Source organism: Gallus gallus, chromosome 6, assembly GCF_016699485.2.
Source record: "Gallus gallus isolate bGalGal1 chromosome 6, bGalGal1.mat.broiler.GRCg7b, whole genome shotgun sequence".
Classification (NCBI taxonomy): domain Eukaryota; kingdom Metazoa; phylum Chordata; class Aves; order Galliformes; family Phasianidae; genus Gallus; species Gallus gallus.
Window position 1 is genome coordinate 21,589,713 of NC_052537.1, and position 17,959 is coordinate 21,607,671.

Genomic DNA, 17,959 nt, shown 5'->3' on the forward strand with positions numbered 1-17,959 from the left:
TCACAAGACTTAGGAGGGAAGACAGCAGAAATACCAGCAAAAATCAGTAAACTCAATGAAATTGTTAGTAAGATCTCTGAGAAAGCTAAGGGAGAAAGAATTTCAAGAGTTATCAGTCTATTAAACAGTAGAGAAAGTAACTGGGACTCATTCAATAAATACTTCAGCAGTATAAAAAAGACAAAGGAAGGGAAAAGTAGTAGGTTTTTGAAGAGTTCAGGTATGATGAATTCTGTATTTCAAAAGCAAAATACTGGATACCTGGCACTAGAAATCTTGTAACTGAGCATTTTTGGATGGCAAGTGTGGTACTGGAAAAATAAAGATGCTAAGTGTTATACATTTCTTTTAGAAATAAAAGAGCAAGAAAATTACAGATCTGTCAGTTTCATTCTAATTCCTGGAATGCTATCAAACTAGTTGTGAACTCATAGAAGATGAGTGAGAAACAACTACTAGGCACGGTGCTGTCAAAGTAACTTTTTTTTTTTTTAATATATTGTGTGCTTGGCTGCATGGTGATGGTACTGTTGTGGGTCTCATCTTGATGGTGTGAAAAATGCGTAACATTCTCAAACAAGCTAGAGAGAGCACCTAAATTGGAAAAGCTTCACGTTTGGATGGAAAGTTGTGATTGGAAAATGAGTAAAAGTGGTTCTCTATTGTCATCTGATGTTACTTAGTATTTAAAATACTCTCGATAATAGAAGAGTTTAGGCTTACTAAATCTTCAGATTACTAAGATGGGAGAAGACGCAAGTGTGTGGGAAGACACAATTAGAATTCAAACTAAGTTTGACATTTTGGAAACGTGGCTTGAATACAGATAAGATGCAATTTGGTAGGAACATTTTGGCAAGAATAATCAACAGCACAGACACAAGATAGAAAACAACTGGCTAGGTAGCGGTTATATAGAAAACAATCACTAGGTTACTGTGGATCAGATGTAGAACCTACATGAGCAGTGTCAAGTTGCTGTCTAAAAGAAACACTGGGATAGATAAAAAGAGAGCTTCCAAGATTCACAGTATTTCTGTGCTCTCAGATAAGGATTTTGAAGTACTATGTCCAGTTTTGACAGAAAGAATCAAGGAATGATTAGAGAGCTATAAAACAACATCTACAAGACTGAAATGTGACAGATTTGTTACAAAATGGGGAGTAAGACTGAAGAAATGCTTATGTTCCTTAGGAAGGGCTCAGATAAGCTAATGCTGCAAATAGAAATGAGAGGAATAGTTTCTTTATATCTAATTGTTAAGATATAAGAAATAGTGCAAAGTGAATTCAGATTACACTTTGTGGAAAAATAGTAAGTTCCCGATGTTGACTGTAATTAAGCACTATAGTACAACTTGATTTCTGATTCCCTAATACTGATGATAAAATTTCTTTTGTTCTTTGTTAGTCTGCTTCATTTCTTCCACACCCCTACCATTTCTTCCACATCCCTATCAACACTACCATGTTTGGCATACTTAATGCTTGAACAAGGGATTCTTTACATCTGTTACTGTTTTTGTTTTGCTAAGGTTACATTGTGTTCAGTGGTCCACGTCGGGCAAATGGCATTCAGGGTCTGCGATTTATTATCCAATCTGAAAAGCCACCACATTATTTAGAGAGCAGAGTTGAAGCATTCTTAAAGACTATGGAGAAATGCATAGAAGATATGACAGAAGAGGCCTTCCAAAAACATATCCAAGCTTTAGCAATTCGTCGTCTAGACAAACCAAAGAAGCTGTCTGCAGAATGTGCTAAATACTGGGGAGAAATAATTTCTCAGCAGTATAACTTTGACAGAGGTAAGAAAGATCATAATTCCCTTAAATTTCAATGCTGTAGTTTAGATACATTTGTAGCCTGTGCATAATTTCTATATTTTTTGTGATTTCAGTCCTGAAGGTTGCATTTCTTCCCTCTGACCTGAGAAAAGTACCTCATTTGTGCAGCCCATGCTCTCACAGCAGTAGAGCCTTTAGTAATAGAGGGTAATCCTGCTCCCCGATGTTTAGTATACAATGGGGACAACAAGTATTTCATTGACCTTCAGTTCTTTCCTTTAAGCCTCTGTGAGATGAGTAGGTCAAGGATTGGAAGTGGTTTGGATGCAAGTGTTGATGCTGTATAAGCTTAAATTAATTTCTGTGATGTTCAAACACCTGTATTACATATGTGCCTAATAATTAACTGGGATGCATTCAAATGCACTTTGACATTCCTGACAGTGTAGACATTAATGCGAATCCTATTTACATTGTGCAGCTCTGTTGTGAGAGTGAGACGAAATCAACGACTGTGGTGGCAACAACAGACTTCTTAGCCAACATGTGACCTGTCTCAACTTAGAGTAGGCCTAGTAGAAACATGAGTTATTTTTTTTAAGCCATAATGCTTGGATGGTTATAAGCTTGTATAAGGTTGATTGAAATCCAGCTTCTGCTGTTCTTACTGAAAATGGACAGGCAGTTATTTACAATGATAGTATAATACTGTGATCCTACATGCTGCTTAAGTTGTATTTTCCCTTCTTCATCAGTGTTGGAAGATTTTAAATCCAAAATACCTAGCTATATAAGTAATATTCAGAGTTAGCTTTTATTTTCTATTGCTAAATGATATATTTTGAAACAAATTAATTTGATTTTCTACAATAAATACCTGTTTTTTTCTAAAAGGTAACCGATAGGAGTTTTAAATCTACTTTTTTTTTTAGTTCACTATTTACTTTCTAAAATGTCTTCTATGAAGAAAGAAAAATCAGTGCTTAAATGATTTTAGTTTCTTAACTTTAAAAAAAAAGTACAGATTTAGATATAGATCAGCCTTTCATCACATTTTCGTGTCTCAGCTCTTATTTAAAGCTATAATTTTCCATCTCCCATGCATAATATGCTGCCTACATAAGACTCACTCTGTATCGTGAATTCTCTTTTGCTTTACATGTGGAGTGTCAGCCTTTCATAGCAAGTAGTCTTTTTTTTGTAGGCTAACTGAACTATTGTAACAATGAAAGATTTCAAATTGTTGTCTGGCTTAGTTCTGAGAGAATGAGAGATACTGACAAGATTTTATGGCTGAGTTTAAGGACTGGTGTGAAAACTTAACCCCTTGAGTACTTCTTTTTTTAATCTGAAATAATTCATCTTTTCTCTGCTTTAAGTCTTGCTGTTTTTACCCTACTTGGCTCCATCTTCTCTCTAGAATTTCTTACTGCTGTAGCTACATCTTTCACATCTAAATTCTACTAAACTTACTATTTCTCTTGAGTTTCATATCTTTAATTCTCTTCTGCCTGCGAGGAATTCAATTTCATTAAACGATTTTCAAGCGACCAGATCTGTCAAATCAGAAATACGTATCCCAGCCTTAAGAAGTAAAATTTTTTTAGGTTTTAACATTATTATTACTTCTACTGTTTTACATCAGATTGTAGAATCTGACTTTTGAACTTCATATGGACTATTTTCAGTATGCTTCACCAACTAATTAGCTGCATATTCTTTTACACACATTTCTTTATTCACCTATCTGCTGATCCTAAGAAATGCAAGCATACTTACTATAAAAACACTCATTCTTGAGTGATATTAAATTATTAGTTTATTACAATTGAATTTATGTAATCTGATTTAGTTACTGAGACACTTGTCATCAAATATCTGAAAGGTGATTGTTCCTTAAGAAATATGATGTAGGCTGTCACTGTTCATGTTTATTTTAAAAAATTAATGCCATCTTTCCTAACTGTTAATAAAAACTCTGCAGTCAGTCTGCATTAGAAATACATAACCCTGATTTGAAGGTGACATAGGAAAGTAGACACATTTTTTTAGCTACTCAATAATATACAATGCAATCAGTATTCTTCAAACATGCTTTTTTTTTTTTTAGCAAGTCCAATCACAGTGGACATTAGTTAAAGTATAATTTTCTTCCAAGCTTCCATTGACACTTTTAGTGGTACAAGTGTTAGCTTTTAAGTTAAGAATGAAAAGCATATCACTTGCAGTTAATTGCAGGAAAGAATAAATACTTGGATTTAGTGTGCTAATGACCAGCTGTGATTTGCCGACTTCTTCTAATTTTTACTATTGTGCAGATAACATTGAAGTGGCGTATCTCAAGACCCTGACCAAGGATGATATCATACAGTTCTACAAGGTAAGTTAGTCATGTAGTTTAAAACTATTTGGAAAGAGATGTCATTCAAAATTGTTTCGCTTTTGTAATCTATCAGTGTTTATCCATTTCACTACCAGGGTCATTCTTGCATTATCTTCTGTTTGTATTAGAGATCCAATCTCACTGCTTTAAACTGGTTACTACTTCAATGACACAGTGAACCATAACTTGTGTTTTTCATAGTATGAAGGCATGGGTGAAGATATGCAGCAAACGTAAACCTAAAAAATGGAATTTCAGTAGCTTGATAACTTCAGCAAGTATGCATGTTCTGTGTTTGTGATACAGAACATGGAATTGATACTTTTGTACTTACAGTAATGCTCTGTAAATGATTAACCAGTACTCCAGAGTAGAAATAACTCTAGATTGGTGAGCTACTCTTGCTGAGTTTAATAACTGCGCTCAGGGGTGATGTACTTCTGAAAGTTTGCTAGGGTTTTAGGTGGTATTCCTGATACTTGGATAGTTTATATCTGAATTTGTTACTTCCAGGGTTTTTGTTTGTTGGTTGGTTTTTGTTTGAATGGTTTGAGTCCCAAGCAGTACATGAATTTTGTAAACAACTTGGTTCTAAAATGATTCGAGGTATGGGTTACCTTTAATAATGTTTTAAAGGACATCTCAAAATTCACCCTCATGTTAAAGCTTAAATTAAAATGTAAATGCTGTCATTCTTTCAGAGATTATATTTATATATCTGTGATTGGTGCTTTCCACAACTGAAATAATTGATATTGTTTACTCTAGGTGTTGTTAGCAGTTGATGCTCCCAGAAGACACAAGGTTTCAGTACATGTCCTTGCAAGGGAAATGGATTCCTGTAAGTACTGTGCTGAATATAGTATTTAATCAATTTGTGTTCAAGCAAGTCATAGTTAAAAATACTCTTGTCATGTTATATAAATGTACTTCGAGAAAAACCCAGCTTTGGAGATTACATACCTTGGAGAGGAAAACATATTTCTTCTTTAGATTTTCTTCACATGGGTGCTTCAAATTTTCTAGTTAACACTTGTGGCCAAGTTCTTCAGTCATTCTAAAGTATATTGATATCATTAAATAGAACTTCTTTACAAAACAAAATATTTTGAAGTACATGTAAAAGCCCAAAGTAAGAATCTGTAGTTATCATTAAATGATTGCTTTCCTTACAATGAGAAAATGTCCTCAATTCATTATTCAAGCACTCTCAAAGAGAAAGCAAATATAAAGTAACCCTCTAGGAGTGCCAGATGTTGCATTTAATATAACTTGAGAAAGTCTGTTTAGGTTTTGTTTCCAAATATTCTAGATCATCTATGCATTGTAGACTCTACTACTCCATTTTAGAATTCCAGGAGGAAAAGGTTAATAGTGTTTCCAGTTAAAAAACAATAAATAAATACATAGAGAGGGAAAAACTTGTGTTGTTTTGTGCTAATCTTTTTACCAGTTCATGCTAGAATTAAATTCTGGCCTGCATACCACAGATGTTAGAGATTTGTCTGTAGAACAGAAGGAAGCAGATAGCTGTGTGCCTCTTATGAAACTCCTTCCAATATCAGAATGATTTTTATGATACCACGGAAATCACAATTCTTCAGTTGAGTAAGGGAGTCTTGCTGCAAAGTATCTTTCCTGGCTAATCATTGCTAGCTAAATAGAATTAGCTCTAATACTGTGACTAACTTTAGAAAGCTTTCTAAAAATAAAGCAACTGTATTGCCAAGTGGTTTATTATTCACTTGGAATGATATCTTCCTGAGCCAAGAGGAGCATGGGAGGAAGCCTAACAGCTACTTAACTCTTACAGTGATTATAGCAAAGTGTATCCTTTTCTCAGTGTATTCCACAACTCCTAAGGCATTTAATCTGACCGTTGGCCTCTTTTTCTGCCATGAATGAGAAATTGGGACTTCTATTCATTTCTTGTGAGTCCAAGAGAACATTCTTGGGAAGAAGTGCAACTGCTAAAGAGGATAACACAAAGGAGGTTAAAAAGACTCCTAGGGAGTTCCCTTCCTCATGGAGGCAGACACCATTCCCAAAGAGTAGAAAATAATCAGAAGCAGTAGAGATGTAGGAGATTAGGATGATTAAACTTTCTGAACTCCCAGCGTAAAAATTAGGGTTGAAACTTGTTTGAAAATTGAGGAAGGAAGATTTAAGGAACTGCATAACATACAAATGGGAGACAGGTTGATCAGATTCAGGAAGTCTGTGGGGAACTGGAGTAGATAGGGTGTGCATGGCAACAGGCAGGGAAGACTTGGGGTTGCTGAAGAGGATTTGGTATGTGGAGTAATTCCCATAAGCATGTCCTACTGAAAAACTCTCTTTGGAACACAGATGTGCTCTTACTGCATATATCACTGGCATTTAACACTGTTCACATAATTTTTACTGAAAAACAGTTGTAAGTATTTACTGTTCAGTAGATTATCTCATGTTTTTTGCTATATTCTCTGTACATGTAAGCAAAATGGAAAAAAAACATTGCCTCAGCATGTGTTCTCAAGTAAAATCAAGGATTAATCTGCTTGTATTTTTGAAGGTAATTATAAGTAAAAAGCAAAATCATCAGAAAATCTTGTTTAGAGATACCTGAAAATTACCATCCTGTGTTTTATTTCTTGATCTGTCTAATTTGCTGTATGAAAGGCACTGATTGAGTTGTGGTTCTAAATTAATTTTGATGATGTTAAATAGGCCCTGTTGTTGGAGAATTTCCATGCCAAAACGATGTGAACTTGGCACCAGCACCACCACTACCACAGGTAAAAATAAACAACACATAAAATCCCAAGCTTTATTAAAGGAAGTGTAGAATTCTTGAATAATGTTACAGGGAGAGAGTGCGAGAGAGTACAAACTTCTTGATGTTATACTTTTGCAGGTTGATTTTCTTTTTTCTTTTTTTTTTTTAAACAGTCTGTGCTATTAACTTTGTTCCTTCTGTTCCGTTGAAATGAAAACTAATAGAAGTAGATAGCTCTACTGAGTGTCTATGCTACAGAATAAAATAGAGATTATGATTGTCTGAGCTTGTGTGTTAGAATGTGTGAAGTGCCAAGACAAGGATGGGTATGCATCAGTAAACTTACAATCTGTTCAGAAAAGAGAACCCCACACCTAACTATCTTGTCATTATCTTAAAGAATGAAATATTTCTGTGAATGTGGATTAATATAGCCTGTGAATGAAGCAATTTGGCAAATTCTATTCATACAAGTGTTATAGACTCATGGTGTTGCTGTTTGTGTGAGTAGATAGGACTGCACAGGGCCATTCCTGGACCTCAAGTGAAATTGCTTGAAGAAATGTCTTTGTCCCAGTAGGTGATTCTTTTTGCAATGCAGTTGTAGATCTGTGTTCTTCTTATTCAGTGCCTATAGGTGAGATAATCACCATGGTGGAAATTTCTGTATAAATTAAATACGGATATATTTGTTGTTTTTACTTAAGTGTTAAAAAGTGACTTTATTGCAGCAACTACAAATGACAGCTCATTGAATCGCTGTTATTTTTACAAACTTAACTCTGCATTTTCTAAATTACCTGACGTAATTAATAATGCAATCACCATATTATAGTTATTGTTGTAAGTTATTTGGAGTAGATGTTAAACCATTCATTTCAGAATGCCACTTCATCTGGGAAAAATCTATAATAATGAAATGTTGAATTATTAGTACTGCTTGAAAGAAAACAAGACGTATACATTTATGTAGTTGTAGAATAATTTGTGGGGAATTTCTCACTCTTCTGATTAAGGGTAATTGAGCAGACTTTCTTGCATACGCTTCTTTGCAGCCAAGTGTGATTGAAAATATGACAGAGTTCAAGCGCAGTCTGCCACTCTTTCCACTGGTGAAACCACATATCAATTTCATGGCTGCAAAACTGTGAAGAACCCCAATGGATGAAGAAATGCAAATGATCAGCACTGATGTGGTTTCAGGGGACTTCATGATGAACAAAATTATTAAAGACTGTTAGGATAAATGGTTCTGTCCATTATGAAAGTCCCAAATTCCTTCTTGGTTCATTTGACATTAGATGTGTGTTAGGCATAGAGAGTATAGAAAAATCAGTTGTGGTCATGTGTCATTTATATTACAGACAACCTGTTGAAAACCAAAATCAACCGAAGCAGTAATAATAATAATAAACAACTTGTAGATGCAGTATATTTTTGAAATAGTGTACCCCTTCAAACTTTAATTTTGATAAAATAAGCTTCTGGAGCAAACAATTGCTTGTAATATCCTCTTTATTCCTGGAAAACAATCAACAACATTTCATAGCCCAAAAATAATCTTCCTGGGAACTGGAGGAGGGTGAGAAAAGAATGGGATGGGGGTCAACAATTTTTCTTAAAATAGTTTCACATTTTTTTGAAGTGCTGTGTTGAATGTGACTTTTAAAATTGATCCTTAATGCAATCAGCATAACATGTTTTCTATTTAAGTTTGGTGAAAACCAGTGGAGGGGAAAAAAGGAGAAATTGATAACATAGTAATAAATGAGAGAATTGTCTTAATTAAAATAACTGAAGATATGGACATGATTTTAATCTTTATATATAAATCTGGGGACATTTTATATTAAAACTCGTGAAATGCTGGAAACACTTCAACAGTCCAACTTACTTTTGTTATCAAAAGTGTTGTCCTAGTCTTGTCTTGATAATATCAATATCCTCTTCAGTTTTTCAGTGTTATTCTGAATTGTTTCCACATGATGTATAAGATACTTAATTTGGTGTCATTTTTGTTTTCAGTTGTGCATAGACTACATGAGTTCTCCACCAGTACAATTTGCCTTTCTTGTTATTAGGTCTCAGTCAAGTACTTACTAGTGCAAATAGCTAGGCATGAATTAGTTCTTGACTGCAGAACAGATGAATGTCAAATATATGGGCCCCCTAGGGAATCAAATTCATTATTTTTGATACATCTCTGTGGGTCCTTTTTGTCGTTCAGTACAGCATTTGAGGTGGGGCAGTGCTGGCCCAGCAGTACCGGGTTAGCAGAAGTCGTGGCAATGGTGTGCAGTGCAGGTTACATCACAAAATGTTTCTTCCTACTCCTTTTAAGAAGATTGTGTGAAACCCAAGGATCAAGAGTAATGCTGAAATATTGTATAGATATTCCATAACTTAGTAAAATGTTAATACAGTGTCCAGTCTTCACCAAGTCTACTGCCTTCTTCAGTAGTCTTCCACTTGAGACAGCAAATCAGGGTAAACTCCTCAAATAGAAATAGATAAGGGAACATCTTACTAAGTTCTCTTAACAAGTTTAATGCATAAAATTGATTGTAATTGTTCAGACAGGATAGAGGATGCAAAGCACTCAAGATGTAAAATCTGTTCATAATGAGCCCTTGCTATATCAGAGATGTTAGTGAGAGTTTGCTTCCTACTACAACCTAAAACTGAGGCCCTGATATTAAATGTGTGCTGTGTACATGTACATCAGAGTCCTGGAATATTCAATAGCGGTGTTCTTGTCGTTGATTCAGTGTTATAGTAACGTTGGCTTTGAAGGCAGTTAAATGAATGCTTGCCAAGGTAAGGGCTTTAAGTTCTGTTTATTTGAGTCTGCACTAGCTGAATAAATAGAGTGTATTTAAGTTGTTTTTTAGGCTAACAGGACAGGTTTGAACATCTCTTTATTAAATTTGATGACAGTTTGTGATGTAACCTGTTGCCAGGAAAGTCCACTAGCACTTTTTGTAGCCTGAGGTGAAAAAAAAATCAGCCGTGTTATAAGCAAAAACATTACAGGTGTTTTTGTTCACCATGTTTTTCATGGATCCTCCACATAAAATGGACTTCTTACTCTTATGTTTTGCTTTTGTTTATAGTTTTCTTTTAGTAAAAATATTTGTATTATATATATTAAAACTTTTGACAACATATTATAAAAATATATATTTTGGGAATTAGTGCTATTTAAACATACCACTCTTATGGTGAATAAAATCAAATTGCCTCTGTTTAAAAAAAAAAAAAAAAGAATAAAAATATATATATTAGTGGAAGTACTATGAACTCTTAACAAATTATATAAATAAATTGGAATGACAGTGTACTTAGCACAAGCTCACAAATCACGTTTTCCATGGGAAAAAATGTAGAATTGTAAAGTTCTGTGACTGGATGTCGAATCACATGTAGTTTTCCAACAACTCTTAATTGCTTTTAAGTGTTCTCCAGCATTTTACAGTTTCTGAGTTTGATATAGCAGTAAATTTTGATAAACTCAGGCATACTAATGGGTTCATCATAATGGATCCAAAGCTGCAGTGTCTACAAGCAATAATAAACTACCTAGGATACACTGTAATTCAATTTTAGTGCTTGTTAATTAGTTTATGTAAGAAACCATAAATTATTATTACATAACTGTAATTTTTGCAAGTGCTATTTTAAGCAGTTGGTGTGGAATTGGGTGCATGTGACACAGCCAGTATGACAGAGTGCTAGAGTTATTCTGTTTACAATAAACAATCTGAATTTAACATTTGGAGTTCTTAATTTCTTTTCTTTTTTTCTTCTTTTCTTTTCTTTTTTTTCTTTTCTTTTTCTTTTCTTTTTTTCTTTTTGCATACTGGTAATGTTACATCTCTCATTCTTGAATGTTTTTTACTATACATTATGATGCAGTTTTGCAGTTTCTTGGACTCGTTAGGCTGAATAGAATTGCTGGAGAACTGTTCTCGTTCACTTCTATGGTGTTTCAAAAGACTTCCCCATGTGTCATCCCACACCTCTAAGGCAGATCACCTGTGTTGCTCTCTGAGTATGGAAGCTTTATAATATGAAGGTAGAAATATTTCCGTAACACCAGATTTTAATAATCAAATCTGAAATTGTAAATACAGGGCATCACTGCAGCCGGATTTAATCTTGGATGGTGCAGATTTACTTCAGTGTTGCTTTTGAGAAACTACATTCTTAGGTCATCTCGTTTTATGCACACCACAGGATTACTTGCAGAAAGTTACAGAATAAGTGTGACTGTAAAAAAAAATAAATACTGTGAATTCTGAAGGCAAAGAAAGACAGGATTTTTTTTTTTTATCCTTGGCTTTGGCAAGAAGTGGCTGATAATTTCATCACTGGAATAAAATGCTTGCAAACCACCTGGAAAATTATTAGTCCCTAAAATTAAGGCTCTTGAACTACACTGTTATTGTTAGAGTACAAATTGGTACAAATCTTAAAACATTGGCTTTATTACCTTTTCTGAAAAACAAAAGCTAAGCCACCCAAATGTAGTTAGACTGTCATGTTTAGCAAAAAAGAAACCAAACCAACAAATAAACCAAAAACTTGAGCTTTTTCAGTCGTTCGTGTGTTGACGTGAACAGCCCCTGTATTCATTTTATTATGCTTAAGAGTAAACATAATGTGTGGAGATACCATTAGGTAGCTTTTGAAATTAATTTATTATTTCTAGCTCCTGTTTTAATAAAGAACCAGCAGGATTCTAGTTGTATCTTCTCTCTACCATTTAGCTGGTTAGTATCCTTTCCCTGTAGCTCCACTGTAAAGAGAAAAATCCTTATATTCTGTCTTTATTCATGCACTTTTCCATGCTTTTTCAATAACTGACTGTTGTATTTATATAGTCAACTACAATTACATCTGGATCCTTTCCTTGAACTGATAGCTAATTTGATATTCAAACCCACTCTGAAATACTTTGGGTTTTTTTTGGTGTTTTTTTGTTTGTTTGTTTGTTTTTTTAATATTAAAGCTGTATGCTACACAGTACAGGACACATCTTTACTATTTTAAAGGAAGAGCTCAGGCACCTTTTTGACCTGGTTGCCAGGAGAGGTTGTGGATGCCCCAACCATGGAGGCGTTGAAGGGCAGGCTGGATGTGGCTGCCTGGTCTAGTGGTTGGTGACCCTGCACACAGCAGGGGAGTTGAAACTCGATGATTGTTGTGGTCCTTTTCAACCCAGGCCATTCTATGATTTTATGACCTTTCATGTAGTTTAAAAAGAAGCCTAGCCTATGTAGATTCTGCTGAAGCATTTCAGAGTCTAACTTACTATTTAAAAATGCAAGTTATAGCGTATGTTCTTGGTAGAATGTTATTTCAACAATATGTGAAACCTGAATTTCAGATGGAAAAAAGCAAGTGTGGTTAAGGCCAAAGACACAGTAACATGGAAAATGTCACAATTAAATCCATTTAATTGAGTTGAAGCATATAAATAGAGTTTTAAGATTTAAAATATTTAGGACTGCTTAAATGAATATTTTTAAGGCACCCCAGCAATGTGAAGTTTCACTAAAAGTGATACTGCAGGAGGGATCAAAGTTGAAATCCTGCATCTTTCTGAGGGTTTACCACTGTTCTGTGTGTTAGGGATGCTTCATTCTGCTTCAGGTTTACATTACAGTTTTTCACCGCCTGCCCAGCTTCTCTTTCAGCTCAGCTTCTCTTTCAAGAAAGGCGCAAGGAATTGTGGTGCTTCTCTAGTGACAGCCACTGTGTCATGTAGGACATTACAGACACATAAACACTGGAGCAGCAACTGGAGCTCAGGGCCCCTTCCCCTCCACCTGTGCATCAAAGTGGGTGTCCCATAATAGGTGTGGACTCAATGTGTGTGTGTTCTTACTCTGCAAAATTAGAACAGTTGCAGCAGAGGAATCAGAGAGTCCCCAGGCTGCACTGCTAGTGTCCTGTGAGAACGATGGCCTAGAGAAAATAGGCACAAAAAGGGCATTTTGGGAAATGTGATAGAGAAAATCTATGTGTGTATGAATGTTAACAACACCTGAGTGTTGGTGTTAAAGATATATGTTTTTATATATGCCTTTTAGTGGGCACAGCTTTTAAAAATATGCCATCTAGCTATTGAAGTGATGCACTTCACAAGGCAGTGTTGGAGTTGGTTAAAACATCAAAAACATGTAAACACTTCTCAGAAGTAGTGCTCAAAAATATCTTATTTGGTATTTTCAAACTTGATTGAGAATGAAGCAAGGTTTCAATTCAAAGGTTCAGCTTCAAGTTTCAACATGTTTTTTTTCCATTTGTGTATGTGTGTAAAGCAAGGGAGGATGACAGTGGATTAGTGCCTGCCAGTGCATTGGAGTCAATAAGCTATCAAAGGGTTCAGTGCTTCCCAGCTTAATCTATTTGTCATTCTGGTAACTTTTAGCCTTCTGATACTTGTATTCCAAGCCTGCTGCAATTCTGTAAACAAAGTATTTCTTAGGAACACTTATGCGAATGACACTGTGTTTCAACTGTGAGATACGACTACCATTCACTCATACATATCTGTTAAGGGTGAAGCTTCAGGAATCTGAAAAAATCTGTACGGATAATTCCCCAGTTCACAGATTTGATTGGTATTTCCAGATGAAATTGTCTGCAGCAGTAGAAGTACTTTAGGAACACAGGAATCTGTACTTATAACTGGGTCTGGTATCTCCACAAGCTGATTGTTTAGTTCCAGTGCTCCTTGTGTCATCTTCTAAGGCATGCCTGCAGTTCATCGTGCATTGTCAGGTCTGACCCAAGTGAGAGGACCAGGCTGCTCCCATTGTCATACCAGCCACAAGTGTCATCAGCATCCCTTCAGCACTGCCATGCACTCAGTATGGGCTCCATGCGTGTTCCAGGATGTTTTTTCATTATTCAAATTCATGTTCTAATCATGGCAAGCTTTATCTGTCACATGATGCAAAGGTGGCATCTACATGATGTCTTGGCCTGGAAAGCCATATGACTGCTATTGAAGCTCAGCACAGGGGGAGACTTAACCAAGTATTTCAGAAAAAAATTGAGAACAGGTGCTACGCAACTGTAAGAGGAGACTGATCAGCTGTTGTATGCACAATATGATTTGATTGCTGTAAGTAATCTAATAAAAATGTACCTTATATGCAGCCTTTTCCTGAAAGGCACATTTGAGTGGAATAGCATGTAGACTTTGTGTAACTTGAAGAATATATATACAAAGAATGCTTGTAGTTCTGATTTTCCACTTGAATTTAAATGTCAAACATCATTAGTTTTAAGATGTTATGAATGTTAAAAATCAAAAGATTGTATTAAGCTCAGTGTATACAAAATGTAAGAGTGATCTTGAGTGCTTTCTCGCAGTGAGCTACTCAATAAAAATAATGTTGAAATGGAAGATAATGCATATAAGTTGAAAGCAGCTAGTTGCATGCCATTTTACTCTTCTTGTCTAATGATCATGTCTATCTGTCATATCATTGTGTGTAGATTATAAATTCCTGTGAAAAGGGTTTGTCTGTTAATGTCTGTAAACTACCAATGCACAAGTGTATAGTTGATCATTTTTATTAAGCCTTTTAAATGTTGAGTAATTAAGAGTTAATATGATAACTTTTTTCAGGACAACTTGCAGTGTCTGAACAGTCTAAGTTTCTTTGAGCTTTGGAAGCAACAGGATAATAGGTAGCAGAATCTCTCATGAATATTACTAACTACATTTTCTACTAAAAAGACAGAAAAAGAAAAAGCAGTTGAGATAATTTGGACATTAAACCCTAACGAAGAGCTCAAGCTAACCAGACAACTGGAGTAAATGTGATGCCCTGTAGCATTTTGATAGTTAGTCCTAGATTTAAAAATAAGTATATTTTGCAATGATTCTGGCATAAACCCTGACAAGTCATTTCAAATAATCTTAAATATTTTTGGAAAGCTTAATAGGCCTGGAATTCTTTAAACATTGATTCTTTTCTTTAATCTGAGATCCAGATTTAGGGTCTCAGCCTTGTATTGAAAAGGTATTAAATAGAGTTCTATCGTTTCACTCTTTGTTGGACCAGGCTTTAATTTAGCAGTGGTCCTACAAAGCTCTTTTGTGATAGATAAGTAAAAGATGCTAGAGCTCCCTGCAGTTCTCCAGGAGCCACCACACATAAACCATGAAGATAAGCTTAAAACCCAAGATAATGTTTATCTAAATTTGTAAAAATCTATATTAGTTACATCTGTAATGTTATTAATCTATCACTTTTTCTTAAGATAAAGAAAATATGTTTATGGAAAGATTTCTATATCTGATTGTCTAGTAGCTCAGGAGGGGGTAATTGTTTAAAAAACAAAAACAAAAAAAACCCCCCACAAAACGGGAACATAGAATCCAAACTGGTTTATGGGTTTATGTATGTAATTAAGTAGGACTGTAAGGGAAAGCACTGTCAGGGTCGGGAAGCTTAAACTATTTTTACATGTTCTATTGGTCATTCTGGGCTCAGTGAACACGCTGAGGTGCCCTCAGATGATACCAGAGATGTACTGGCACCAATGTGCACAGTCCTGACAGACTGGTACTGCAGGAGAGAGATTGCACAGCTGGGAGGCACATAATGAGGATGGATATAGTACTGCAGGATCCAGAGGCCAAGAGCAGCTCTTTGCTATTAAATAAAACCAAAACAACCCTACATTTGTAGTGTTGTTTTCTGGTTCTGATAGTAGATGAATGATAGAAGGCATCAGGAGAGGAGAGTAGTCCCATCTTTGTTGACCCTTTGCAATCTCAGATGCTCTATCTTTGAGCAGCAGCTGCATGGAACTGTCTCCTTTCTCAACAAATGTTTTCACTTAGTTTAACATTAAATGTTGCAACCTCTTTCTTGTTAGAAATTAAGTTCCATTGTATCTGAACTTCTGCAGTACTTACAGTGTGCTACTCAGTGCCATTTCCAGCCAGTTTCCTGTACCCCAGGTAGGGGATAGACCTATTTATGTGAAAATTGTGTGTCGCATCTAGTCCCTAGCAGAACTGGGTGCGTTATTTATAGTGATGCAAGAGAGTAAGGGACCATAAATCTGAATTTTTGGCCCCTTGCTAAGTTTGTAGAGCTGGCACTTCATATTTTTTAACCTAGAAAGCCAAGCAGAAGCAATGTAAGTGACAGTAGATGTTGAACTCTATAGTGTTAGCTTTAGAACATTAAGAGTCGGATTGTATGGTTTAACTTGCAGAGGAACGTTCAGATTCATGCTGTATCTTAAATAATTACTTTTGTGTTGTTTGGCCAGCTTGGGATAAAGGCAAAGAAGAATTAATTGTTTAAGTTTTACCTCTTTCAAAGTGTAAAGAAAATTTGCTATGCAAGAAAACAAATCAAATTTCATAGTTTAATTCTTAGAAAGCATCAGGTTTTTTTAGGTAGTTTTATTTGTAATGTAAGGTTTAATTTTCATTGCTTAGAAAAGTATGCTTCGGAATCCAAATGTCAGCATAAACAATTTGCCATGAGGAGAAGCTTTCATGGTGTCTTCACACTGTAATGCAAATTCTTGGTGCTATGATACAACATTTGCTGTTGTTCCCTATAATAGTGTGAAGAGTTGTGCATCTCATCTTTGTGCATGGAAATGATTTTCTCCTTTCTGATGAGGAAAATCATATTTGTTTGACTCTAAGGATACAAACATAAAGAGAACTTCAACTGCTTAACCTGGAAAAAAAAATAAATTACTTTTAAAACACAAAAAATGTTTTATTATTATTATTTATATGCAGCAAGGCTGCCTATGAGTTCTTTATCTTCACACATTCAGCATCTTGCTTGATGAAGAGGACTCTCGATGCTTCCCGGGACCGCGGAACCGCCCGCCTTCCTCCTCGCAGCTGTTCGGCGCGAGCCGCCCCGCTTCCCGCCTCGCCGCCTCCCTCACGCGGAGGGACTCGGGCCGCCGGCGGTGCCTCAGGGCGCGGAGCGCGAGGACCCGGCCGCCGGGAGCCGCTGCCGAGTCGAACCGCCGGCGGGGAGCTCCGTGAGGCGGTGAGAGGGGCCGGGCCGGGGTGGAGAACGGCTCGGGGAGGGGAAGGCGAGCGACGAAGTGCGGAGGGGAATGGGCGTGGCCTCGGGGGCCGCGGTGCAGTGCCGCGAGACGCTCTCCTTGAACGGCCGCAGGGCTCGGCGCGTTCCTGCCCGGCAGTTGGCGGCGCGGTAACCACGGGCGCGAGAGCAGCAGTAGCTGCCCGTGGCTGTACGGGCCGAGTGTTCAAACCCAAAAGAGGGAAACAGGGTGGGGTGGCAGCTTTCCTTCTGCGCTACTTTACTGATAGGGACGCTGTTACCTCGGCCAGAAGCTCGACGCGCACCACACGTGCCAGCGGTAGGCCTGGGCCTGTGCGATAAGCCCCTACCAGCGGGACCCGCCCTGCTCCGGCGGCGGTCCTCCATCTCCTCGTCCTCACCGCCTCCAGGCTGCAGTCCTCCCTGCCTCCTCATTTCTGATTCCCTGTTCCAAAGTTTAAGACTATGGGAGACCTGCTGCAACACCTCGTTAAGTGAACAAACCATCACAGAGAAAATCTTACATGGTTATTCCCTGCGGGCCGCATACTCGGTGTGCTGGCATGGTGCTTAAAGTTTGACAAGCATCTTAGCAATTGGAAACGTGGTCTTATGAAAAGAAATGTCAGGCAATCAGGTGGTGGTAGCAGCCTCTCCATCAGGTAGAGGAGGAAACCTTTCCTTGCAAAGCTCTGTAACTTAGGGCTGCCTTACCCCCTTACCCTTGAACACCAAGGATCCTGCACATTCACCTGCTCACAGTCTGTGCTACATCTCCTCTTGCATCTCACCTTCCTAGGCTGGGGGAGTGCTGTATGTCTATGATGTATATCTTTGATTCCACGATTCTGTGTGGGCATAATGCAGGTGTGTGTTGGGGAAAGTGGAGGAGCAGTCTGAGCCTTCACTGCAGAGCACAAGAGGACAAACTGCTTTAGCAGTAATATGTAATGCTCAT

General features: G+C 36.9%; 1 protein-coding gene across 7 annotated transcripts in view; it reads left to right on the forward strand.

Annotated features, from left to right (window-relative positions):
* Nucleotides 1-16,694, forward strand: part of IDE (insulin degrading enzyme) — a 62,067-nt gene extending 45,373 nt beyond the window's left edge. For 6 of the 7 annotated variants that reach the window (XM_040703104.2, XM_040703105.2, XM_046942985.1 and 3 more), the window contains 5 exons: nucleotides 1,536-1,808; nucleotides 4,106-4,167; nucleotides 4,939-5,011; nucleotides 6,880-6,947; nucleotides 7,984-9,918. In XM_040703104.2, the coding sequence (XP_040559038.1) occupies nucleotides 1,536-1,808; nucleotides 4,106-4,167; nucleotides 4,939-5,011; nucleotides 6,880-6,947; nucleotides 7,984-8,079 (572 nt within the window). In that variant the 3' untranslated portion in view covers nucleotides 8,080-9,918. Of the gene's footprint in view, nucleotides 1-1,535; nucleotides 1,809-4,105; nucleotides 4,168-4,938; nucleotides 5,012-6,879; nucleotides 6,948-7,983; nucleotides 9,919-10,843 lie in introns of those variants that run through there. The other variant, XM_040703102.2, reaches the window with a different exon arrangement.
* Nucleotides 16,695-17,959: the final 1,265 nt, after the last annotated feature.